Source organism: Melitaea cinxia, chromosome 15 (assembly GCF_905220565.1).
Source record: "Melitaea cinxia chromosome 15, ilMelCinx1.1, whole genome shotgun sequence".
Lineage (NCBI taxonomy): Eukaryota > Metazoa > Arthropoda > Insecta > Lepidoptera > Nymphalidae > Melitaea > Melitaea cinxia.
Genome location: NC_059408.1, coordinates 12709937 through 12737127, shown reverse-complemented (window position 1 = coordinate 12737127; position 27191 = coordinate 12709937). Strand labels below are relative to the sequence as shown.

General features: G+C 32.9%; 2 protein-coding genes across 2 annotated transcripts; one reads left to right on the top strand and one right to left on the bottom strand.

Moving 5' to 3' along the window:
- The first annotated feature begins 10408 nt into the window (after positions 1–10408).
- Positions 10409–15727, top strand: LOC123660178 (transmembrane protease serine 9-like). Its single transcript, XM_045595279.1, has 6 exons — positions 10409–10523; positions 12210–12387; positions 13661–13777; positions 14236–14402; positions 14998–15149; positions 15354–15727. The coding sequence occupies exons 1-6, from the start codon at positions 10409–10411 to the stop codon at positions 15567–15569; spliced, it is 945 nt and encodes a 314-aa protein (XP_045451235.1). The 3' UTR covers positions 15570–15727.
- Positions 15167–25137, bottom strand: LOC123660409 (SET domain-containing protein SmydA-8). Its single transcript, XM_045595497.1, has 5 exons — positions 25068–25137; positions 23092–23276; positions 22067–22192; positions 17334–17456; positions 15167–16815 (listed from the first exon to the last, which is right to left on the bottom strand). The coding sequence occupies exons 1-5, from the start codon at positions 25098–25100 to the stop codon at positions 15717–15719; spliced, it is 1566 nt and encodes a 521-aa protein (XP_045451453.1). The 5' UTR covers positions 25101–25137; the 3' UTR covers positions 15167–15716.
- Between the last annotated feature and the right edge of the window lie 2054 nt (positions 25138–27191).

Genomic DNA, 27191 nt, shown 5'->3' with positions numbered 1-27191 from the left:
TATATTCATTAAATATGTCCCTGGATTTAATTTTACATACACGTTAGATCGATTGAGATTCCTTGTTGCAATTACATTGCGGTTACTGTAGTATTTTAAAAACAATTAAATAATACATAGCTCCTGTTTTGGTGCTATGTAGTTAATGTATGTGTTACGGGATATTTAACAGCCTTAATTACCGAGCGGTTGCTTCAAAAAGTACCTGCAAAGGATTGCGGGTAGGGAGACCGTCCCTGCCTGCCGTTAGAGTGACGAGCCGATAGATACGGCTCTTAAGGAGCTTCATGAGGATTGTGCCACTGGGCGCCCAAGCATGCACCTTGGTAGCCGCAATAGGCACCACCTGGACGGTGACTTGAGCGCTCTATAAGCGAAAGCGGCCCGTATAGGTGGGCCCCACTCTTCCGCCGATGTTTTGTATCCTATAAAATTACTTCATAAATACCTTTTAGCAGATTGATAAATAATAGATCTATGTGTTAGATTAGAACAAACATATAATAACAATATCAATATTTTTAAACACATACATACATTCAGTTTGCCAATCATTTAAATACAAATTAAATATTGCTCATTTGACTAGTAACAATTTTTTCTAATTTAATAAAGAAGTGTAAAGTTAGGCATAAAAATTCTTTTTTTTTTAATTAAAATTGGTCCGAAATCAAGAAAATCTAAAAACATTACTAGGTTACCCGTAAGTTAAAAAAATATCATGCAAAAGATAGAAGCAATAATTGAAACAAAATGTAATTTTTTAAGCTCGAATAAAAAGTCTCATATAAAATACTAACATTTTACACACATCCTTACATAGCTCTTTACCGTAGTGTCAATTTCAACCAATTACGTTTAAATGTGACCGATTTATTAGTTTACAATGTTTGATGGCCGACCGAAGCTATGATTAAAATGCAATCAGACTCGGCGATCATTAAAACGATGGATGGCGCGAAAAAAAAAACGTCAGATGCAACTGGACTGTCGATGCTGACGGCTGTGTAAAAGGTTAAAAACATCGGCTCGCATATTTATACTGGGTTACAATGTAGGTTTATCTGAGCAGATTTTAGGTTGACCAAAATTCGTGTACTATTTAGACGAAAGTTGTACTATAATTTTAATAAACGCTTGATTTGGGAGAAAGCTGGTGATGATTGCGTGATGAGAGCGTTACGAAAAGTGTGATCGGTTAAGACGAACGAAAGTTAAGAGGAAGATATAAGTTAGATGGAGCTAAAGAAGTTTTACTTAAGTCCTGTGGTCTAAAGCTCACTCGTTTTTTTAAATTTTACATAATAACTACGCCTCGTTAGAAGTTTCATCCACGTAATTTCTGATCCTGAGGGAATGTTGATATAAAAGTATGTGTAGCCTGTTGAATCAATATTTAACTGAAACTCTCTTATTTATAGAATAATGTTAAAATGATTACTAAATACGAGTATATATGCATAATAAAATTAACATCGCATATGTACCTATTTTCTTTTAACGTTAAATATAAAAAATACACAAACAAAGAACCTCTTTAGTTCATAGACATTAAATTGTCAGTATACATCATGTTTTAATTAAATAATGAGATTAAAAATATATACCTCTTTCGTGTTTAAAATATTTGATCCGAAAAATTGAAAATGGAATCATTTAAACTTTTTTTTTTGTAAGTTGGACAAATTTAGCGGCAACACGAGCATCACAACTGGCCTCCATATCTTCTATTAACGGTTACATAGGCATAAGAATTTGTATTGCTAATACAAATTTTGGCTATGACATCAATCGCACGGATGTATGTAAAGCAGTGTGCATTATAATGTTTGAATTTATTACTTTTTTTTTTTTAAGTGTAACTCACATTGTATGACAGTAAGTACACACACAGACAGTAGTAAGTATGAGTAATATATTTTTAATATATGAAAAACTTACTGTTTAAGTTAAGAGGTAAGTTATTAAAAGTGTTAATAAAAATTTAATAATATAACGAAAAGAAAAGTCATCATCTAGGACCATTTAAAATCAAAAATAACTTTATTCGAATAGGCTTCAAAGGCAGTTTCGTCATTTTACAAATTGGAATTCTAAAAGTGTAATCACTTTTAAAATTGTAACTTTGTATTAATTAAAATTAAATTAATTAATTAATTATTCTAAATTAATTAATGATTTTATTTTTTTATGAGGCGTATGTCCAGTAGTAGACTGTAATAGACTGACTGTATATTTAAAGTAACTTAGAAACTAAATATTTATAGACATAACTCATTTAAAATGTAATAACATATATGTAACTAAGTTTATAAATAAGTATATAAAGAAGAGAAATAAACTTTTTCCCGTTATTTTTTACTTTTTCATTCTTCAAACACTTTTTATCCGAAAAAAACAATGCACATATTATGCGCATGGCCCGTAGCTGACGTGCGTCTATAAAATATTAGAATCTATTTCGATTGTGACGTCACTACATCACAATCTCAAGAATAAAAATACAGGATTCACCTGCCAACAATGTTTTTTAGTCCAGAAGTCGTTTTCAAAAGAGCCCATTTGACATCAGTTCATCGAATAACTTTAAATACCAATGTAAATTTACATTTAGACCATTCAATTTCGACTCAATTATAGTCCCTATTTTTAACGTGATAAGATATGTAATTTTGTTACACGAAATTTATTTTAACTTTGTCATGCCGTAACATTGATGAATCTTCATCCTGTTTAGGCAACTGCCGAAACTGACATATACATGAACTAATTTAAAATTCCAAATAGCAAGACCGCTTTTGTTGTCAATGGCGATAGCAAAAAGGACTTCCAACTTGTTGCATATTGGATCTTTTGCTGATATGACGTTGAGATATTGTATGGTTTTATTTTGTCCATGTTTAACTAGGTGCATTTTTGTTCTTTGATGGCCATCGACTATCATACATACACATTTTTTTTCGATCGCTTTAGTTTAGAGGACATTGTTTCGTAATATTTTTTGAATAATACCTGTTAAGATTGATCTAAAATGAACTGGATGATGGTTTCAAATGTGTCGGAAATTTGTGGGATAATACTTTAATACTTATTAATACTTTTTGTCCTATTTTACGTTGTTAAAATTCTCAACAACATTATCCCAAATCTATATTTTAAAAATAATATTTTTTTATTTATAAGTCAGGCAGTGGAACCAGTTTTTAAATGAGTACACAAGTGGCTATACACATATATACAAATTAATGTACCTCAACCATGCTTATACGTAATCACACGCGTCTGTGATAATAGCTTTAACAGTAATTTTACTTGTTTTAACAGCAGCATTTAAGCTAACGAACGTTCATGTAACATTTGTTGTATGTAGAAGCTAATTTCCTTAATTTTGTTAGCGTAACCATTTAATTTGTGTTTAAAATAGGCTCAGTTAGTTTAATACAAAAACTTTGCTCTAATCTTTTTATAGTGACTAAAATGTTTTCTAATTCTCGACAAAAATATGTAGTTGCGTTTAACACATATTGATATATCTGTTGTCATCGTATAGAAACTTTTCTGCTAACGATTTTGACTTTATTAAGAGTGTTTTAGCTGTGTCTCGAGAAAATATGTTAAATCATTTGAAGATAATCAGTTATTTTCTAATAAATAAATTAAATAGCTTAAACTAAATTATAAATTCGCGTTTTATAGATATGATCTTACGCTAAAACACAATTTAATTTTACTAATATTATTAACTAAATGCTCCCTTGATACACCGCTTGGATTTAAGGAATATACTATTATATATATTTAACATGAAGGATGAATTTTTCTTTATTTCTTGAAGATTTATTATACTTAGAGTTTACATAAAAAAACGGAATAAATATTCTTTACCTATTTATAAATATTCATGTCCATAATTGCTGAAAGAAAAGAAAAAATGTAAACAATTCGACTCGTAGCTACATTTTATATGTATGGTGCGAACTTTTTAAAAGTCCGATTAGAATAAAGAGTATTCTCTCTGTTTTATATCACGTATTCATTGAAATCAGTACAAATTTAAATTGAAATAAATACATAATCGAAATCTCGAAGCTAATTATATTTAAATATATAACCTGTGTATTTAATTGTATTGAATTATTTTTATGTAATAGTGTATTAATAGTTTTTAATTATATTATTAAAGCGGATACTTACTTATTCATAAATGTTATATAACATGTAGTATATTAATGTATGTATATCGTCTAATTGAATAAACATTAGAAAAAAAATAATGTGCTTTAGACCACACGACTGAAGTAAAACTTCTTTAATCGTCCCTACAGAAATATACGAAACGTAACATTCTTTCTTTCTATCTTCACCAACTTATATCTCCCTCTCGACTTCCGTTCGCTTCGCCTGATTACACTTTTCGTAACGCTCTCGTTACGCTTTTGCTAGCTTACTCTTCAAGTCAAGCGTGCTTAAAGAAGTTTCACTTCAAAAATTATAAATAATGGGACTGGAAAATGATGACTAAAATTTTAGCAATATCGTCTTGCAAACCTAATTTTTTGGGCCAGTTTTCTTTCACAACGGACTTAGTCTGTGAGGTGGGTTCTCTGGTTGTCACACTAATAGGGACACGGTATCGCATACAAAGTATCGATACTGTACTAAAAGTATCGATACTTCTAGGTATCGAGTATTTGTCAGCAAAAAAAAGGGTGGTGCTTCAAATTATCGTACAAATACTGATCAACTGTTTTCAAATTTCAGTCGACCAAAAAAAGCGTAATGTTACCCATTTAAAACTTAATTTCTTATTCGATACGATACCTGCCAAAAAGCACTCATTGAGTAAAAGTATCTAATGCAAAGTATCGGTATCGAATGGAAATGTACTCGATACCACAAAGTATCGATACTTTTTTCGTGCCCCTGTATCGATCACAATTAGGTTTTCGTATGATAACAACCGAGTACGATGGCTTTCTCAGGCAAACTGACGAAAGTTTTCTAATATATTATCTTAAAACAACGCAATATTGACTGCTATGCAGGTGGTTTATATTGCCACACATAGAAATTATTATAGTGGCCATATAGGTGTTTGATATGTTTTGGGAAAATGTGCTTGTGTATTGTTCGTCACCGGACCTCCAACGCAAAAGTAAATCCTAGTAAGAGCTGTTGAGTATGAGACTTTCTTTTACCATTAGATCATTCATGCTTTCCCGTTCATCATATTTAATTTCCTTTGAACCTGATATCCTGAGTAAGCGAAATGTAAAATTAAAACAAATTAGTGACTAATACACGGAAGTGCTGTGTTGCATTTATATTTATTTATTTATTTCAATTATGATTTAAATATAGAAGAAAAACTGTAAAACGAATAGATGATTTCGACAAAAAAAAACCGATTATATATTACGACATACCAAAATCAAGATTCCTAAGGGTCATAATAAAATAGTACCATTCCGCGTTCTCTTGTGTCCAATATTTAGGAAACCAATCATAAAGATAGCAAACGTTCTTTAAAAATAGTGTCTCTCTATAAATCTGGTGTACTATAATAAATCGCTAGATAACAAAGATGTTATCTTATATATAAAATTCATAACTGATGACGTATATTATATAGCCTCTACATAAGCTGATTTTTTTATATATCAAAATAGTTTTATGAACTGGTAAACTAAATTTTTTTAAAACAATCTTTTTATATTCTTAATATCGAATATATAAAATTCTCGTGTCACAATGTTAGTTACAATACTGCTCCGAAACAACTGTATCGCTTTTATGAAATATTGTATGCATATCGGGTAGGTCTGAGAATCGGCCAACACCTATTTTTCATACCCCTAAGTTATACGTTTTAAGGGGTTAATAACATATATGGCAAGTACGTATGCGGGGTCAGCTAGTAATATAAAAATGAATTGCCGACATGTAACACGTATAACTAACTTCTCAACGACTGCGTCAAATTAGATAATTCTTATGTGTTATATTTTTTTATTGTGAGGACGACATTTTAGTAAAAGAAAAAACAAATAAAAATCTATATATTCATAAAAAAAATTGGTAGTACGAATCGCGCCGGGTCAGCTATTGCAATATAAATAAGATGGCAGAGGAAGCCTAGAAAAGTCAATGACCTACAAATATATATTGTATTTATATTTCTCCAACTAATATTTATCACTATCAAGTATGAGTGAACAATAACTATTCTTAAAAATTTAATATAAGTATGTAAATTTTTGAGCTTTTACGGTCCCTATGAACACTTATTCTACGGGACTTACCGGTAAAAACGGCGGTAAATCCTGAAACAGAAAAATATATTCTTAGAATTTTAAGTTTGTTTTTAAGGGTTTACACAAACATTACATTCAATATTTAATATATTACATTAAATAATTTTTCAATTACTGACATATGATTCGTAAATACGTTGATTTATTTATTTATTTATTATTATTATTTTTTTTATAAAAAGGCAGTCATTTGGAAGTTATGCGTGTACATATATTCCGGAAATAAAACAAATTTAACAGAAACTCATTAATTTTAGTTGTTCTGATCTGATGTGGTTCACATGTAAAATTTTAGTTTTATAACAAGAACTAAGAAGTTATGATTAGCCTAAATACAAGGTAAACAGTATGACCTCCATTTCCATAAAACCTCTTTCACTTTGGGACCATCAATAATCAGATCATTCAACGAGGAAAATTTAATCGTTAACAGTATGCAGTGGAAATGTTATGTTTTAATACTTAAAATTAGATATATTATATTTTAAAATGTGATGTCAAAATATTTAGGACCTATCCACACAATGTCGCACTTCGTCAGTCCCCGACCCTCCCTGTAAACATGTAACGTAATTTATGGACGATCCCTTTCCTCTACACAAACAAAATTTACCCTTTCAAAATTCTATGTAATACCAATTTTAAAGGATACAATACAGACACACCTATAAACAAATACCTTCAATATGTCACGACGCAACATTGTCCTAAAACCTCGTCCTTAGCCTTGACAATGTAACACATAAAGCCATCCGTATGCAACTCAAGCGCAACCTTTGGCGCACGTTATGTTAGGTTAATGTATACATATACTTACACGTATATATTCTTATTACGACGACATTTTCTTTAATTTGTAATATTACATATTTTAATATACATTATTTTAACAACAATACTATTACTTAAATTAATTACTTATGACTTCAATTCAATTAAAGTTAATTAATATACATATCTCACATCATAATACGCATTTTTATTAATTTCAGATTCCTTTTCAAAATAACCATGTAATCAAAATGTGGGTGAAACTTTCGTTTTTGGTTTACAGAAGTTCGAATCGGCGACTCGGAGAGAATGAAAACAGACGAAAAGTAAACTCTCGATTGATATCGTAACGATTTTTATTAACATCCTATTTAAGTCATAATGCCTTAACTTTTAATTATTTATTTGAATTATTTTATGTAACTTTATCATAGAGTTTTTGAGAAAACCGTGTTAATTTGTTGTAGAATTAACAGTCAAATTTAATGTAATACTATATAATTCAGAAATAAAAGTATAATAAAATATATCGTGTAAAGTGATAAAAGTCATGATTTATTCTAAAATGCTTATCGCAAATGCACTGTGAGAAAAATTGATTAAAAACTGTGTAGTCTGCAATATGCGGGTACGCCCAAACTTATAAGCAGAGGCCACGGACTGACCTCCTTCTTATCACCACCATACAAACATACTTTTCCGCATCAAACTTCCGCAAAAATCTGGTAAATTACTACCAAAAAGAAATGTTTTTTCTGTAGCAATGAATGTTCTTATTGGCCAGGTTTTACTGATAAGTTCATTGGAATGGAAGAATTCCTTTTTTATACATGTTTGTGCAAATTATTTTATTTATATGTTTTTTTTATAATCAGAATCGAGACGCCGCGTTGGCGCAACGGTCACCGCCATGGATTGCATCTGTTGCGCTAGCGGTTGCAGGTTCGATCCTCGCACATGACTAATATTTGTATTGGCCATACAGGTGTTTGCCGTGGTCTGGCTGTTTGTGCAATCCTCGAGGGACTCCCCACCGTGCCTCGTAGAACACGTTAAGCCGTCTGTCCCGGTTGTTATCATGCACACAAGATAGCGATCGTTACACATAGTAGAGAATATATCCGCCAACCTGCATTGGATCAGCGTGGTGGATTAAACTCTGATCCTTCCCCTAAATGGGGAAGAGACTTATGCCCAGTAGTGGGATATTACAGGCTGGCGCTATAATCAGAATAAAATAGTTTTTATGTAAGATTGTCTTTTTATTAAAGATTATATCAACTCTAAGATATAAATATAAATAGATTAAAATACCCTCCAAGCCACTTCGGAAGTATACATTTGTCATCTGTGGAAACGTGCAATAACAAGCTCCTACAAGGACTATGCTGATAAGTCATTAAACACTTGAACTGAATAGTAAAATCAGATAAATCAACGGGTACATTACATACTGGATCATTCAAGTATTAAAGTAAGAAAATATAAAAATAATTTATAGGTTAATGATGATGTTCCTAGTTCACTACCACGACCTTGTAATTTTAAGACTGATAAAGAAATCTTTACGAATGTGGGTCAAGATGCGACTAACAACTTTGTGCTGCACTTGGCCAACTAACGTACTATACTTTTAATTTGTAGGGTGACCATACGTTATGATGGAATAAATGAATTCCTGTGTATAAAAAATTTAAGTTCAACTTTTTAATTATATATCATTAATTTCATCAATTCAATTAAATTTAAATCATCAAAATACTAGCAAAAAAGCTTTTTATCTATTGTTTGGTTGTATATACATCTTAGAATATCTAATGAGAGATAAAAAAAGCTATTGATCATTTTCTTTAACTTTTTTTTTATTGCAATTGACGTTTTGTTTTATGTTTATTAAGAAAACGGTCTATATGAAAGTCTTTCAACTAATTATAAATAAAACATTAAATTAAGTTAGCTCAGCTGTTACATTAGTTGTTAAACACAGGTGTTATGTTACTCTAAGGAATAAACGACCATGTTTATGTGTACACACGCATGTGTGTTAAACATCTTTTTTTACTATACAAAAAAAATATTGTAGTTATAAAAAACGCGTAATAGAAGATTAACAAACTTAAAAAAAAGATCAATCTGACAAATTTATTCTAGTTTCAATTTTGTTGCTTTCTTGGTTTGTTGTGTAACGTTCAAAAATGTTACTAAAATGTACTTACTTTTTTCTGTATTCAGTAACCATTGTTGTAGTCTCAGATAAATACACTTTAACATTTAAAAGGTTTATTATACAAGAAACAAATAATTAACGCTATAAGATTCAACGATACATAATTACATACGTTGAGATTTTGATCCGAGTATCAATAGCAGGCAATTGTGTGAAGTGTAATTTTCATCAGTAAGGTCGAACTCAAGGAATAATCCATGATATAACTCTCAACTGTGCAATATAAGTAGTTGAATTCAAAGTAAACGATAAAATGCTATTGTTTTAGCATAAGTTTATAGTTATTTTAAATTTTACTTGTGTTATAAAATTTATGTTAGACTGTCGGATTTATTTTGATAAATATACTAAATAAAAAATTATTAATCTTAAACATGAGTTAATTTATAACCACACAAAGTGTTTACTTGTATACTTAATTGAAATTAAAATGTACAGAAATATGAGATTATTACAAGCATTATACAACAATCGAGGCCTGTTTCTAGTTAATTACTACTTATTCGTATGCTCTACATATCTTGTTTTTTTTTTTACCAAATAGAAATTCTCTGATATCCCTATATATATTATAATATATAGTTTTAAGATTTTTCATTATTTTTATTAACCGACTTACAAAAAAGGAGGTTCTCGTGTCGATTGTATTTTTTGATGTATGTTACCTCAGGACTTTTTACTGGGTGGAGCGATTTCGATGATTCTTTTCTTAATCGAAAGATGGTGCTTGTTAGTCTCATTTAAATTTAATTGAGACCTGGCCAGCACTTTTTAAATTATCTCTAATAATATGTACGTATTTAACATTTTTTTCGTCGACCTACATTGTATTATATCGCATAAATTTTCACTCGGCTTCCTTTTTTGAAATCGGTTAAAATAAGAAAGAACATGGAAAAACCAGAATAACATATTTGTTTTATTATAACAATGTTTGATTGATTAAATTGAAAATAAATTCTAGCACCAAAAAGGTTTATTATGTACACAACTGAAAATAAAAAAAAATGAAAATATTTAAAAGTATGTCACCCTAATGGCTCACACTGACTGACATTGCATAGAAATATTTCGATAATGCTCATACATTTGTGTAATGACAGGCGGTTCCGCGCTCGTTATCTGCGCTTATCAAGCGAGGTTACCCGCCGAACCTGACAATGAAATGGAATTAGTGATGCCTACTTGTCGATACAATCATTGTATCGAGTGTAAACTGCGCTTTTTTGGTTACCTCTTAATTGTTACTGTAATTGATCGTCACTTACCTCTTAGCTTTAATGACTTAATTATGGTTACTATTATTTTTGTTTACATTTTAAATTATAACTTACTAAAAATTGCACCTTGAGAATTGTTAAAAAATATATTATCTGTCAAAAAAATTACTATATTTTATAAAAGTTTTAAAAGATAATGAGAAGATTTAAAAACTTTTCGATTAAATTTTGATTTGATATTTTTAATGGTTTTTTTTTTTAATTGTTTGAACGGTGTAATATGTCCATAATATTTCCTAAAAATAGTTTAAAATAAAACTGTACTTGTAATAGAAACACAAACTCGTCGATACGTAGCTACTAATACGAGAGTACACATCACTAGATGAAGTGAGTTATAGGGGTCAGGCCTTCGAGCGTACGAAGGAGGCTCGTTCCAGCAAATCATAGTTCCTTTAAATATTAACTGTATGAAATCTGAACATATAGTATGTGCACGCATTTCGACACAAGTGCACTTGTGTCTTATATAATTTATTTTATTTACTTATATTCTAATAAACTGAAGCACTCGTAAAGTCATTTAAAGACAATTATTGAACTGCTTCAGATTAAAAGTGTTTGTCGATAAAATGTGTCGTCTTATTGTGATATTATTACTAGTGTTTTACGTGGATTTTGGATTGTGCTATGTCAATTGTAAGTCTAAATTTTATTAAAGAGATAGCACTTGGAGATATTAATGATTTGGGTTATTTGTTTGATCTACGAGTATATTGTCTACACTAATATTCATATATGCATAATTAAGCAGTCTAATAGCTATTAAAAATCTCTATATGACAATATTTGTGTAAAGGTAATAATGATGTTATCATCATCACTTCAACCTACCGCAGTCCACAGCTAGACATAGGTCTCCACAAGTTCGCGCCAAAAATGGCATGAACTCATGTGTTTTAAATGATCTTATATTAATAAAAAATCTAAATCAACTTGTGTTGTTGTGTTCCATAAGAGAAAGACAGTAAAAATCATCAACAAAGTTATGTTTCTTTCACGGAAAACTTGAAGTAGCAAAACAGTAAGAGTAGAAGAACTTCTTTGCTAAGAACTTCGCTTGAATAGATTAAAGATAGCAAAAAATTAAATTAACTGAACCGTCTTTAACTCCATTAACAATTGTATTAATTTTTCAAGAAAATGCTGTTATTATTTTTATTGCATTTAATTTCTCAAAATCATGTCTTTGAGCTGTGAACGTCAAAGTAAATTAGTAAATTTATACACTCAGGAATGTTAAAAAACTCTCATTCAATTAAGGTCAATACTTAAATTGTATTTTCCTAGACATTTTTTTTTTTTTTTTTTTTTTTGTTTGTTATATATAGAGTTTTCAGTCGATCATTTTATAATAAATATTAAATTTAACAAGACAAAATATGACTTTAATTGGCGAAACGAAAATTTACGATAGCGAAAGGTTTGAAAAATCAACCTCCGCCTAGTAAAAATTGTAATAAGAGTATATAAAATGAGACCTTCTTAAAACTTAATTACATTATAAGGAAAGCCAGCCTAATATTAAAATTCTTCAAAAAATCATGATCTCAGATCATGGTATCGATTTTTCATGTTGGGTTTTTAAAAAGTCTATAAAGGTATTTATCTTTTTAGTGGCAGACGTGGAGTGTGGTCTTGTGATGGCGCGGAAGGGTCGTATCGTGGGCGGGATTGACAGTCTACCCGCTGAGTTCCCCTGGGCGGCAAGCATCTGGAGACAAGGCACTCACCAGTGTGGTGCCACTGTTATCAGTGACAGGTGGCTGTTAACAGCAGGACACTGTATTTGCAGGTAATTACAATGTATAATTAAATACAATCGTATACATAACTACTTTTTTTAATGATTATACAGAGAATAAAATAATTTTGAATTCGTTGATGTTCGTAAATTTCTATCACTTTAAATACCAAACATAACTACATAAAAATTCTTTTAGTGCCTTATTATTATTTTAAAACTATTAAATTGAAGAACAAGTAACGATGTGCTAAGTTTACTGTGTGTTTCGAATAGCAAAGTATGTTTCAGCCGTAAGTGCAATTCTGTCAGACAAACAATATCACGGGTGAAATTTCTGCAGATATGAACCAATCCAATTTTATGGTAGAAGTTTAAGTGTACCAGACTGGTGACAACGAAACTCTATTTTACAAATTTTTAAGTGCAAAAGTTTTTTATCCACGTTTTTTATGAACAAATAATATCAAAATTTTGAGATTTGAAATCAGAAAATAGCCTTAAATATTTTTTTTTTCTAATTTAAATTGTCGTCCCGTACCTGATGTTTATGCCCTGCTTATTTTATAAAATTTACTGTTTCAATTACTTTATAAGAAAGGAATAAAATAAAATAGGAATATTCCTAAAAGACAAACTAAAATAAAAAAGCAATGAAGGCCTTACTTCCGGTATACGATGGATTGAAGTTTAATGGCCACACAACCGCATCCCTTTAGGAATATTTGCCCTACTGAGAGTAACAATTAGTATAGTTGTTTATGATAACAACCAGGATCCAACAAACCAATGTCAACTTTTAAGAAATCAAAACAATATCCTACTAATCTTATAAGTGCAAAAGTTTTTGAGGATGAATGTTACTCTTTCACGCAAAAACTACTAAACTAATTTTAATTGATTTTGAAACGCAGATAGCTGGATATTTAGAATAATACATAAGCATAAGCTACTTATCGACGAAAAATTTTTACGGGGTCGAAAAATGTACTGGTGATACCGCGTGGCCAAGCCAGTTTACCATAGTCTTAAAATTGGTAAGAATGACATGAATTACAGAAGATCACAGCTAAGTAATGCTGTTCTTAAGCAATGTGGTTTTCCTGTGGTGAGTAGGGTGGCTAGAGCTCCTGGATTGGGGGTAGGATCGGCAACGCGCTTGCGATGCTTCAGGTGCAGCAGTCGTCTATAGGCTACAGTAATCGCTTACCATCAGGTGAGAGCTGTTCGCTTGTTTGTCGACGTAATTGTAAAAAAAAATTGGTAAGAATAATTTATTTAATGTTTTGTTATATCCTTACTATATTTAAAAATATTGCTTCAGTGTGTTCGATGAATTCTACAAATCCAAACAGTTAACAGTCGTTGTTGGGTACACAGATATATCTGTTAGTGATAAAAACGAAAAGTTATCAAAAATATTACCACATCCTGAATACAGGTAAGTATTGTTTTCGTTTACGATACTACTCAAAGTAAAACGTAAAGACAATGATAATTTAACAACAAAGATAATCCATGATTCAATCAGGTTAGTTTTTAATACTCTTTATACTCTATAAAATTAACGAAGGCTATTTTAGTATACGAAAGTCAAATCTTCATTTTTAAGTCACTTAAATCAATATTTAAAAACAAAGATATTCACTGCGTAGATTTGTTAAATTAATTGCTAATGATTTTTAGTTGTCAATGTTAATTAGCGGTTAATTCTCAACGTATAGATTTTAATTAATTGCTAAGTTTAGCTTATTTTTATAGTGGATGTCGCATCCGTTTATAATGTTTTTCTAAAGGTGAAAAAAATTTATCGCACAACACATACATACACATATATATATAGACGGTACAGCACATCAGTTCCGATTTCGTTTGCCTAATCCATAACTAATATTACAGATGTAAAAAGAAGACAAATGATGTTGCCCTTCTTAAAACGGTACGTCAGTTGGAATGGAGTAGTGATTTAAGACCCGCGTGTCTACCACAACCGAAATCATCAGACTTCATTGGTGAAACAGCTACTGTAGCTGGTTGGGGTTTCACAAATGAAGATAGAGGAATCGGTAAGATAAATATTAAAATATTGTAAATTTTTAAAATACTTTAGCCTCTTCGCTTAAAGTCATACCTCTACATTTCAATAAAATGGATTTGAAGAATTAAATCATAATTCCGAGCAGAAGATACTCTTAAAAACTATTTAATTTTGTGTTCTTATAATTGTTATAAAACAATGACTTAGTGTGCAGAGCGTTATAAATTATACATTAAAACATAATACATTTGTTTGCTCGCAAACGAAAAAAACCGACTACAATTATATCGACCGTACAACGTTGGTAGACGAAAAAATAGTCAACTAAATACGCACTTTTCGAGATAACTCAAAAATTAGTTGCCAGGTCTCGTTCAAATTTAAATGATACATGATATGATGATGATGATAAATGATACATGACAAGCATCAGCTGCGATTAAAAAAAGAATCATCAAAATCGGTCCACACAATAAAATGTTATAAGGAACGCTAAAAAAATGCAGTTAGATTAAGAACCTCCTCCTTTTCTGGAGTTAGTAAAAGTGTCGTTTACTACTGTGTTATTAACTTTTTACTAGAAAATTGTACTCAATAAATACATAATTTTATTTTTATTTCAGGAATTAGACCAAATGTTCTACAAAAGACAGATGTGACTGTAGTTGAAAATGGGGTATGTAACAGTTGGTATGAATCAAGAGGTAGCAAGGTTAAAGTCATTGCGACACAAATGTGCGCTGGTTTTGAACAAGGAGGACGAGACTCTTGTTGGGTAAGTTAAAATAAAAGTAAAACTAATTCTTCTTTATTCTAACATAGTAAAAATACCTAAAGTATGACTTAACAAACAAAAATTTTAAAAACAAATATATGTTGTATACGTAACACAAATGTAACACAAACCTAAATAAAACAGTTGCATAGTTTAACACTAATATACTTTTTATGGTAGCATTCTAACGTATTGTCATTTCAGGCTGACAGTGGTGGTCCTTTGATGGTTAAAGAAGAGAAAGGCCATTCAATGGTGATTGGTGTGGTATCTACAGGCAGTGGTTGTGCCAGAGCTAAAATGCCAGGAATATATTCTAGAGTATCTAAGTTTACTGAATGGATAATATCATCTGTTAATGAAGATAACACAAGATCTGGCCTAAGCTGGTATACAAGAAAGGCTGAAAGATTTTTTTAACGACAACACTATTCATTGATGCTTTGACAGTTACCAAAAACTACTATAAATAATATTGCTATCCATATCCAAATAATGTAATAACTGTGATACTAGAGTTAAGATTTCAAATTGTTTAATTTATTTGAGTTTAATGATTACATTTATTTAAAATGAAATATTCTTTTCTTTACAATATTTATTGAAATCACGTTGGCTCTCTTCTATAACTTCATACAGCTTTTTACCCGATGTTTCTTCAATGTCATCTTTTAAAGAATTTAATGCTACTTCTAACGATTCTTTTGCTTCATCTAGCAAAGGCTTAGTTTCCTCAATAGATTTTATACTACCGTCACTTTTAGCCTTTTTAGATTTTAATAATAAAGCTGAGTGCAGTTCATGATATAGTACTGCACTATATAAGCTGAGCCTAGCATTACCTGGATCTAAAGTTTTCGTAATAATTATCAAATCTCTACACATTTTTATTTTTTTATCTAAAATTTCTTCCGACATATAACTAGGTTGCCTGCCATACAGTTGGATTAGTGAATGTTTTATAGAATACAAGTGATAATGATTTGGATGTAAAAATGTTGATAAACGGCATAGAATATTTTCTAACATATTCACTGAACCACCCATCATTTGAACATTTTCGACTTCTTCGCCCATTTGGGATATTAGCATATTTATTTGTGAATTATTCACTTTAATTGAACATTTACTGCAAGCCCATTCTGTCTCTTCATCTAATGGATCTTCCGGAAGATGTACACCATCACAGGGTCCTTTGTCGTCTCCGAAACATTTCATTGCGCTTAAATAGGTACCCAATTCGGTAGGGTCGCTACACCTTTGACATGTGCACGAAAAGTATTTCGTGTCTTTTAAATGTTGTCTTCTTGCTTGTGTGCCCCATAACGCATGACTGTACATCGTAGCTATATGACTTCCTTTTGGTATCGGAACCACTACTTTAACAGTTATTCGGTAGCTATCGTTTTTGTCTTTTGTGCAAAGATTGAATACATGTTTTGTATTTGGAATACAACTGTGTTCCATTAAGCACGTAAAAGGATATAAAGCGTTAAGTTCAGCTCCATCGGGCAATCGGATCTCTAATGCATTTGTATCAATTATCCCACACATAACGTGTATAAGATCTGCTGATATATCTTTCAGATATTTATTCTTAGTAGAATCATCTAGTTTATCAATAAAACTATTTATAAGATATTCCACAACGAATTCATTTGCTTCGCTAAAAAGAAAAACATAAAAAATAAATAAATAAATAAATATCTACACAATATACACAAGGTCGTCTGTTCCTAAAGTAAGCAAGTTAATGCTTGTGTTATAGGTAACAGCCGACTGGTATAGCTACATATATTTTTTTTTCGATAAACATAATTTTAAATATTACATATATAATTAAATATATATATTACACCCAAACTCATGGTGGGAATCGAACCCACAACCCCCGGAGCATAAAGCAGGGTCACTGCAAACTGTACCAACGGGCTAGTCAAATATAGACTTAAACAAATAACTTAAAATTATTTTAATTAAAGTTTAATAGTTTTAATTTTTGTCCTGTTTATTTGTCGTAAAAAATTAAATTTACTAATTAAAATAAAATTAAATGTTTAATATTTATTTTGCAACCATCTAGATTTTTGGTTTTAAAATTATCTTTAATAGGATTTTATTTATTTTCTAGTTTAAAGTCGAAAAAATCGACAATTTAATAAAGGTAATTTCTTTTATACGCACTCATAAATCTCCGTACCAGGCAAACGACATTCCATATGCGACTGCATTTCAGATAACGTTTTCCATTTTTCGGGATCCGTATATTGGAGCAGAAGACATCGCAATGGCAATAATGCATCATGTCTGTAACAATAGCGATAACGTAGCATAATGTCATTTATTTCATACAGCACTATATCATCTAAAATTGATACATGCCTATAGAAATGTGGTGTCTCTAAACATTTTAGTGAAATGATCTATTGTCCCTCTGTGTGATTTTTTTAGAAATTTCCACAAGAAACTACAACGGGAGGCACGTTGGTCTATATAGTCGTTTCGAAAGAATGTGTGAAAATAAGGCTGCTGCCTCGAATTTTGCGGGCAGCGGGATGGCGGCGGCGGCGGCGGCGACGCGGTAGCGAGGCGAGCAACGCATACCCGTTTTCGAAACCAGCGGGTAGATCGCGTGGCCCTATAGCTGCGTAGTGTTGTGATCGTGGTTGTGTCATCGAGATATTTGTTTTTCTTCGCGAAAAAAATGTCTGAACAACGGCGACAATATCTTTTTGATTCAAATTTATTCCTAACGCTCAATTTATTGTGAGCTAAACAAGAACTGAATCCGGTCGCCGCTGTTTTCGAGGGAACCAAATGGGCCGGTCCATTTGATATTACGCATAAGATCACGCCGCTCACGCGCCGCCACCACCACCCGCTGTCCGCAAGATTCGAGGCAGCGGCCTCAGTAGTATTTGAATTCGATTGGTCACGGGTTCATATTATTATGAATATGACGAGACTGGTTAGTTAAACTAATATGAGTAAATTATGTGTACATACAAAAATTAATAGGAACAGTATGTATAAATATTTTGTTATATTTTCTATATTTAGAAACAACTTTTATAAAGTGTTAAAAGTTGTTGCACTATTTATTAGATATATTGCTACCTTTACCCGCGAAATCGTCCGACATATTTCGTAGTAATAAACATATTTTATTAAAAAAATTACTTAAAAATATCGTATCCTTTACACTTTTTTAGGTGATGTAGTAGTTTTAAGTGTGAATCATAGGTATCGTTGTAAAATAAGTAATGAAGTAAAACACAATACTATATAATTACTAGCTGTGCCCGCGACTTTTCCCGCGTGGAATTTAACAAATTATTGTTATTGTTCAGTTTGCAGTTATAATATAAAAACAAATTTCAAATAAAGTAGCCTAAGTTACTCCTTATCTTATTACATCAGCTATCTGCCAGTGCAAGTCCCGTAAAAATTGGTCCAGCCGTTTCAGTGATTAGCCGGAACAAACAGACAGATGGACAAAAATTATAAAAAATGTTATTTTAGTATATGTACCGTGTATACATAAGTAGGAATTTAGTAAAAAGAGGTTATTTTAATATTACAAACAGACACTCCACTTTTATTTATTTATATTGAACTAGCTGTGCCCGCGGCTTCGCCCGCGTTGAAATCAGTTTGTCACAAAGTTTTCCCGGCAAACTTCCAGTGAAACTCTCATTAAAATCGGCTTTGCCGTTCCGTAAGCCTTCCTCTTGAAGCCCTCTCTCCATTTGTGAAACCGCATGAAAATCCGTTAAGTAGATTTTGAGGGAATCGATCACATACGCTCTTTTGGGAACTTTGTTTTATAATACACTAACTGTTGCCCGCGACTACATCCGCGTGGTTATGAAGATATGCATTATTATTAAGATCATCATCATTACAGCCTATACAGTCCACTGCTGGACATAGGCCTCCACAAGTTTACGCCAAAAATAACGTGAACTCATGTGTTTTGCCCATACTCACCACGCTGGCCAGGCGGGTTGGTGACCGCAGTACTGGCTTTGTCGCACCGAAGACGCTGCTGCCCGTCTTCGGCCTGTGTATTTCAAAGCCAGCAGTTGGATGGTTATCCCGCCATCGGTCGGCTTCTTAAGTTCCAAGGTGGTTGTGGAACCTTGTTATCCCTTAGTCGCCTCTTACGACACCCACGGGAAGAGAGGGAGTGGCTAAATTCTTTAGTGCCGCAGCCACACAGCACACTATTAAGATGCTTAACGCAAATTATTTTCATACAAACTTCCAACCCCCGTTTTATCCCCTTAGGGGTCGAGTTTTATAAAATTCGTTCCTGGCAAATGTATACGCCCTATAAAGAACCTACTTGCCGATTTTCAAATTTGTAGCTGTTATAGTTTCGGAGATTTCGTGATGAGTGAATCAACCTACCATCCCCCGTTTTAACCCCAAAAGGGAGTTGATTTCTAAAGATACATTATTTGAACACCTTCTCACTATCTATAAGCATACATTTTAAATTTCAAGTCTCTTACTTCTAAAACATAGGATTTTCATACAAACGTCCAACCCCCGTTTTACCCCCTTAGGGGTTGAGTTTTGTAAAATCCATTCTTAGCGATGGTTTACGCCCTATAAGGAGCTTACCTGCTAAATTTCAAGTCTGTAGGTGTTATAGTTTCGGAGATTTCGTGATGAGTGAATCAACCTACCATCCCCCGTTTGAACCCCAAAAGGGAGTTGATTTCTAAAGATACATTATTTGGACACCTTTTCTCCATCTTTAGAGCTTACATTTTAAATTTCAAGTCTCTTACTTCAAAAACATAGGACTTTCATACAAACTTCCAAACCCCGTTTTACCCCCTTAGGGGTCGAGTTTCGTAAAATCCGTTCTTAGCGGGTGTCTACGACCTATTAGGGGCCAATCTACCAAATTTCAAGTTTTTAAGTGTTATAGTTTCGGAGCTTTCGTGATGGGTGAGTCAACCTACGATACCCCGTTATAACCCCAAAAAGGAGTTGATTTCTAAAGATACATTATTTGGACACCTTTTCACCATCTATAGAGCTTACATTTTAAATTTCAAGTTTTTTACTTCAAAAACATAGGACTTTCATACAAACTTGCAACCCCCGTTTTACCCCCTTAGGGGTCGAGTTTCGTAAAATCCGTTCTTAGCAGATGTCTACGTCCTATAAGGAGCCTACCTGCCAAATTTCAAGTTTGTAGGTGTTATAGTTTCGGAGATTTCGTGATGAGTGAGTGACCTTTCGCTTTTATATATATTATAGATATAGATAGAGAGAAGTCCAGCAGTAGGACTCTTAAGGGTAATTTTTTTGTATGACTACAGTGACAAACAACACCTGCAATATCTGCGTTGGGCTGCTCCAAACTTCAGCACGATATTTTTTACTCTATGCACTAACACAATAAAATGATTCAATTTCGTTGTAGCTAATTACTTAATTATTAAAAGTAGCCGTTCACGTCAACATATTTACCGTTACTTTGACTCGTATACAATAAATTTGATTATTCATACATAATATATGAATGTGGTTGAAAGTAGAATCAGTGAAATTCCTTGCCGGCGTCTGTATTTCCGAGTTCATACAACCCGGACATGTTTAAAGCGCGGGTGAACAGGCCAACACGCCAACACGCCAACAGCCAACACGCCAATACGCCAACAGCCAACACGCTAATACGCCAACACGCCAACAGCCAACACGCCAATACGCCAACAGCCAACACGCCAACACGCCAACACGCCAACAGCCAACAGCCAACACGCCAACACGCCAATACGCCAACATGCCAACACGCCAACAGCCAACACGCCAACAGTCAACAGCCAACACGCCAACACGCCAACACGCCAACACGCCAATACGCCAACACGTCAATACGCCAACAGCCAACACGCCAACACTCCAACACGCCAACACGCCAACATGCCAACACGCCAACAGCCAACACGCCAATACGCCAATATGGTAACACGCCAACACGCCAATACGCCAACAGCCAACATGCCAACAGCCAACACGCCAACAGTCAACAGCCAACACGCCAACACGCCAACACGCCAATACGCCAACACGCCAATATGCCAACAGCCAACACGCCAACACTCCAACACGCCAACACGCCAACATGCCAACACGCCAACAGCCAACACGCCAATACGCTAATATGCCAACACGCCAACACGCCAATACGCCAACACGCCAACAGCCAACACGCCAACACACCAACACGCCAACAGCCAATACGCCAACATGCCAACACGCCAACACGCCAACACGCCAACACGCCAACACGCCAACACGCCAACAGCCAATACGCCAACATGCCAACACGTCAACACGCCAACACGCCAACACGCCAACACGCCAACACGCCAACACGCCAACACGCCAACACGCCAACAGCCAACACGCCAATACACCAACATGCTAACAGCTAACAGGATGCGATATGTTTATCTCTTTGTCCTCTGTTTTACCGTTACAATAAACCACCAAGAAGAATTATATTACATCATGAAAACTGAACTACAAAAAAGTATCCTCTCAAATACAGCCTCAAACGTGACATCCATTTTTTTAAATTGTCTTAATTTTTCATTAATTAGTTTTTAAGTACTTTGAAGTCTTTGTTTTATGTTAGTTTTTGTTTTCCCTTCATTATGTTTTCATTGTTCCTTTGTCATTTAATTAAATAAAGATAAATAATTTCGCATTTTTAAAGTCAATTATAGCACCCATTTATAATAGATATCTATTAGATACAAAATTATCTTACAAGTGCGGGCCCGCCTTTTTTCACTATGTACCTCATGTCCGCCAAAAGGTTGCCGACCTCTGTTCTAATTTATTAAGCTAGCTGATTATTATACCTACATAAATTACTCAATCCGAAATACCTGTAATATTCAGCCATATTATCAAGCACGCATTCAGGGCGGGTACTGAGAATGATACATTCAACACCGTGGTGGCGAGGATCATTCAATCCTGGACAGTTTCCTGAACACACAGGCCATCCGCATCTAGAAAGTACCACTGACCCTTATACATTAAATAAATAAATTTAATTATCTATAATAAATTATTATATATATATTTTAAATTATTATATAAAAACCGCTGTGGTGTAGAGATGCAAGTAGTCGCCTAAAACACAGACGGTTTGCGGATATTTGTATTTCTATAAATATTCCATTCCGGTTTGGATGTATGTCCTTGTGGGTAACCCCACCGTGCCTCGGAGAGCACGTTAAGCCTTCGGTCCCGGTTATTATCACAAATACCTGATAGCGAACGTTACTTATAGCAGGGAACATATCCGCCAACCTGCAATGGGAGCAGCGTGGTGGTTTTTTTTTTTTATATCACTAGGTCAGCAAACAAGCGTACGGCTCCCCTGATGGTAAGAGATTACCGTAGCTTATAGACGCCAGCAACACCAGAGGCATCGCAAGCGCGTTGCCGACCCAATCCCCAATCCCCCCAGGAGCTCTGGTCACCTTACTCACCAACAGGAACACAATACTGCTTGAAAACAGTATTATTTTGCTGTGATCTTCTGTAAGGATTAAGCAGTGGGATGATACAGGCTGAACGCAAATTATTATATAATAAAGTAATAACTTTATCATTAACATTTAACACTAAAAGTTAAAGGCTACATACAGGTATTAATATTGGCAATATATACAATACAAATTGACTTAGGTCTGTTTCTACCAAGACCACTAATAATGCTATTATTAATAGCATTATTTTGAGGAATGTTAAATTTATTTCTTGATCATAAATGACAATTATTGCAAAAATTTACTTTAGGTGAAACTAATTACAAATGTCAAAATATTAATAAAAAAAAGCTAAATTGATCACAAATGGAACCTTAAATTTTTATGCAATAGGTTAAAAAAAAAGAGAATACCTAGAACATCTTTCTCCAACGTCAGTGAATACTGGCTTATAGCATCCCACACATGGCATAGATGCTTCAGGGTCAAGCATGGCTTTTGGTCCAAAGATTAGTGGTAGTTCTGATAAAACAACATCGCCGGGAGAGAGGTCACGAGCAGCGACGAGATATCTGCCTAGTTCTTCGGATTTATGGACCTGGTAAAATTAAAAAATACAATAAATAAATTATTCCTGATGTTCCAACTAATATTTTTATTGGTTATCTACTTGTGATTTTACCGAACAAACGATTTGAAAGTGCAATTTTGACGCTTTAAAAATAGGACCTGGGTGACCGAGCTTAGCTCGGTATTTTTAGTAAATCGTGTTTTTTGAAAATCATAATTAAATACGAATTACATATTGATAAAATAATATTTTATCAATATGTAATTCGTATTTAATTGAATAATATTTTTCGATTTTATTTTTTTTTAGAAAAAAAAAAGAAAAAAAAACGATAATCGATCTGGAAAACTTGAGGATTCGAACCATGATCTTTTCGGCCGAGCGCGATCGGCCGATTTCCCCTGAGCTATTACAACTTTATTGACAGATGCGAAATTTACCTTCTTATTCTAACGATATTGTAGCCATTTTTTCATTGCCTTAAAACAGGGATAAAACGACATTTTCTAAAAATGAATCCTAGCTAGGTTTATTTATCTCCCCCGTAATCCCCTGCATACTAAATTTCATGAAAATCGTTGGAGCCGTTTCCGAGATTCAGATTATATATATATATACAAGAATTGCTCGTTTAATAGTATAAGATATTTTATAAGGTACCTAATTACTAAATGAACACTGCTGAGCCACACTAGATTCAATTATTAGTGCTTTTATTTTTAAAACCTTACTAGCGACATCTATGAAATTTTAAAAACACTTATCACACCGACACAACAGAAATAAATAACTCGTGATATTTTACGGCAGCTACAATGTAGTACAAAGTTTATTTAATAGATGGCACTCTGATGCAAAAACATTAAAATGAACATAGAATTTGTTTAACGTATATTTGTCTAGGTTATATCTAAGAAATTCATTAGATAATAATAACCACTAATTATTTTGTATTAAACATGTTTCCATTGCTGCTGCTTGCATGCATGCTGTGTGGCTACGGCACTAAAGAATTTAGCCACCCCCTCTCTTCCCGTGGATGTCGTAAGAGGCGACTAAGGGATAACAAGGTTCCACAACCACCTTGGAACTTAAGAAGCCGACCGATGGCGGGATAACCATCCAACTGCTGGCTTTGAAATACACAGGCCGAAGACGGGCAGCAGCGTCTTCGGTGCGACAAAGCCAGTACTGCGGTCACCAACCCGCCTGCCCAGGGTTGTGACTATGGGCAAAAACACATGAGTTCACGTTATTTTTGGCGTAAACTTGTGGAGGCCTATGTCCAGCAGTGGACTGTATAGGCTGTAATGATTGATTGATTGATTGATGTTTCCATTAAATGAAGTTTTAACACTTACTAACTGGAACTCCTTTTTGTTTTATTTAAAAAAAATAACGTTTTCGGTGAATATAATTTTCCAAACTTCTAAAAACAAAGGAACGGACATACAATATAATCCAGTTTATCTGTATATGCCAAAATCACGTCTACTGCAAAGACTAAATTGTCAGGCACCAGCACAGGCCTTTTATGCCGTTGTGTTTTAAGTGCAAGTAATTTAAAAAAAAAATAACCTACTTTCTAACTTTACTATTGCATTCAGCCTGTAACATCCAACTGCTGGGCATATGCCCCTTTTTCCGTGTAGGAGAAGGATTGGAGCTTAATCCACCACGCTGCTCCACTGACCGTTGGTAGATAACTATGATTATATGATGCTATTACTATCTCTGTAACTCGAAAACTGACCAACTTTTATATATTAGTATTATATACCACTTTTTTAAGATTTTAACTCCAATATGATAACATACCTCGTATGTCTGATTATTGTTCTCCTGACTCATTATTACCTGTAAAAGATACAATATGTAAATAATATATAGACGCCTAACATTTAACGAAGTAGCATTAAATCGTGTACCTATTCAGGAAAACTTTTTAACAAGGGTAAAGTATTAAAATATAAAATATTTTAAAATAGTTTACGACTCTTAAACGTAAATGAGTGATGTATTAAAAAAAATTCAAATTATTTTCTTTAGTAAGTTTTTTCACATAGTCTTATTTTTATTGTTATAGTTAACGTTGTCTAAGTGGTTCGATCAAACATTTATTCACACTAATTCTTTAGTAAAGGAGTAGTAGATGTATTAAAAAAAATCAAATTATTTTCTTTAGTAAGTTTTTAACCGACTTCCAAAAAAGGAGGAGGTTCTCAATTCGACTGTATTTTTTTTTTATTATTTTTTTTTTTTTTTCTATGTATGTTACATCAGAACTTTTGACTGGGTAGACCGATTTCGACAAATCTTTTTTTAATCGAAAGGAGGTGTGTGTCAATTGGTCCCATTTAAATTTATTTGCAATCTAACAACTACTTTTTGAGTTATATCTAATAATGCGTTTTTACTTGACGCTTTTTTCGTTGACCTACGTTGTATTATACCGCATAACTTTCTACTGGATGTACCGATTTTGATAATTCTTTTTTTGCTGGGAAGGGAATATCCCTAGTTTGGTACCATGATAAGGAAATCGGGATCTGATGAAGAAATCCCAGAGAAATCGAGGAAAACTCTCGAAAATCCGCAATAACTTTTTACTAGGTGTACCGATTTTGATAATTTTTAATTTAATCGAAAGCTGATGTTTATCATGTGGTCACATATAAATTTTATTAAGATCTGATAAATACTTTTTGAGTAATCTTTGATAACGCGTAGTTACTTGACTATTTTTTCGTCGATCTACGTTGTATTACTCATCAATGTAATTGAAGTCGGTTTTTTTTCGTTTGCAAGCAAACACAATTATTTCACATAGAGTCTTATTTTTATTGTTATAGGTAACGTTGTCTAAGTGGTTCGATCAAACATTTATTCACACTAATTCTTTAGTAAAGGAGTAGTAGTTATTTCCTTAAAATATTATTTTCGACATAATGTACAATATCGTGATGCATTTGTTTACCACTGCACGCCAAGGTAAAGCAAATTTTACTACCGCCCACGTCCAATCTATTAAAGTGCACTCTATTTTTACTTTGTGCTAAATTTTTCCATAATCATAAACGACGATCGAACGTTATGACGATCAACTATATACATACTCAAGTATGATAAATAAATAAAAACAGTTATTATGCATACTTTATATTGAAAAATACTCTGACGCTATTGGAAATAATACATTCATATATTATAACATTCTTTTTTTATATAACTAGGTCAACAAACCAGTGTACGGCTCACTCGATGGTAAGCGATTACCGTAGCTTATAGACGCATGCAACGCCAAAAGCATAGCAAGGGCGTTGCCGACCCTACCCCCAATCTCCCCCACGAGCTCCAGCCAACCTCACTCACAACAGCAACACAACATTGCTTGAAAGCAATATTATTTAGCTGTGATCTTCTGTTAGGTCGAATTTTGAAGGAAAAGGGAAAATGCATAATGAGGCAGCGTTTGCCAAAAGCGATTTCTTCGAGGCATTTTCAGGTTTGACGTTACAAGAAAGAAATGGATGACAATTTAATAATAAGATAATTTGATTATATAATTATGGTATCTTCTTTCTAAAATATTATAATTATTAGGTATATTTATTAAAATTAATCATGATTTAAATCATAACGCATGCGTTTAGCTCATATATTTATTGGTCCAAATAGAAATAAAATATGTATTTTTAATTTACACTTTGGGCCTATTTCAGGGGTTACAGAAAACGCTATTTGACGGATGATAATAAAAAGTTTTAGAAAGAAACAGTATCCGTCAGTTAAAAGTTTTTGATTCATTATTCTTTTTACCATCGAATTTTACTATATTTATGAGATATTTCTATTTCAATATATTAATATTAAAGTTGCAGTTTATTATTTGGGGAGAAATAGAGCCTACTGGCCTATTCCACCTCTCGCTGTATCGTCATC

Bases quoted from the DNA above. Each gene is read 5' to 3' on its own strand.
- LOC123660409 (XM_045595497.1), bottom strand. From the start codon at position 25,100: ATGAGTCAGGAGAACAATAATCAGACATACGAG. The intron at 22,193-23,091 runs GTATTCTCTTTT...GGTACTTTCTAG, and splicing joins GTTGGAGAAAGATGTTCTAG to ATGCGGATGGCCTGTGTGTT. The intron at 16,816-17,333 runs GTGCGTATAAAA...TTTTCTTTTTAG, and splicing joins CCTGGTACGGAGATTTATGA to CGAAGCAAATGAATTCGTTG.
- LOC123660178 (XM_045595279.1), top strand. From the start codon at position 10,409: ATGACAGGCGGTTCCGCGCTCGTTATCTGCGCTTATCAAGCGAGGTTA. The intron at 10,524-12,209 runs GTAAACTGCGCT...TTATCTTTTTAG, and splicing joins ATACAATCATTGTATCGAGT to TGGCAGACGTGGAGTGTGGT. The intron at 12,388-13,660 runs GTAATTACAATG...ATATTGCTTCAG, and splicing joins GCAGGACACTGTATTTGCAG to TGTGTTCGATGAATTCTACA.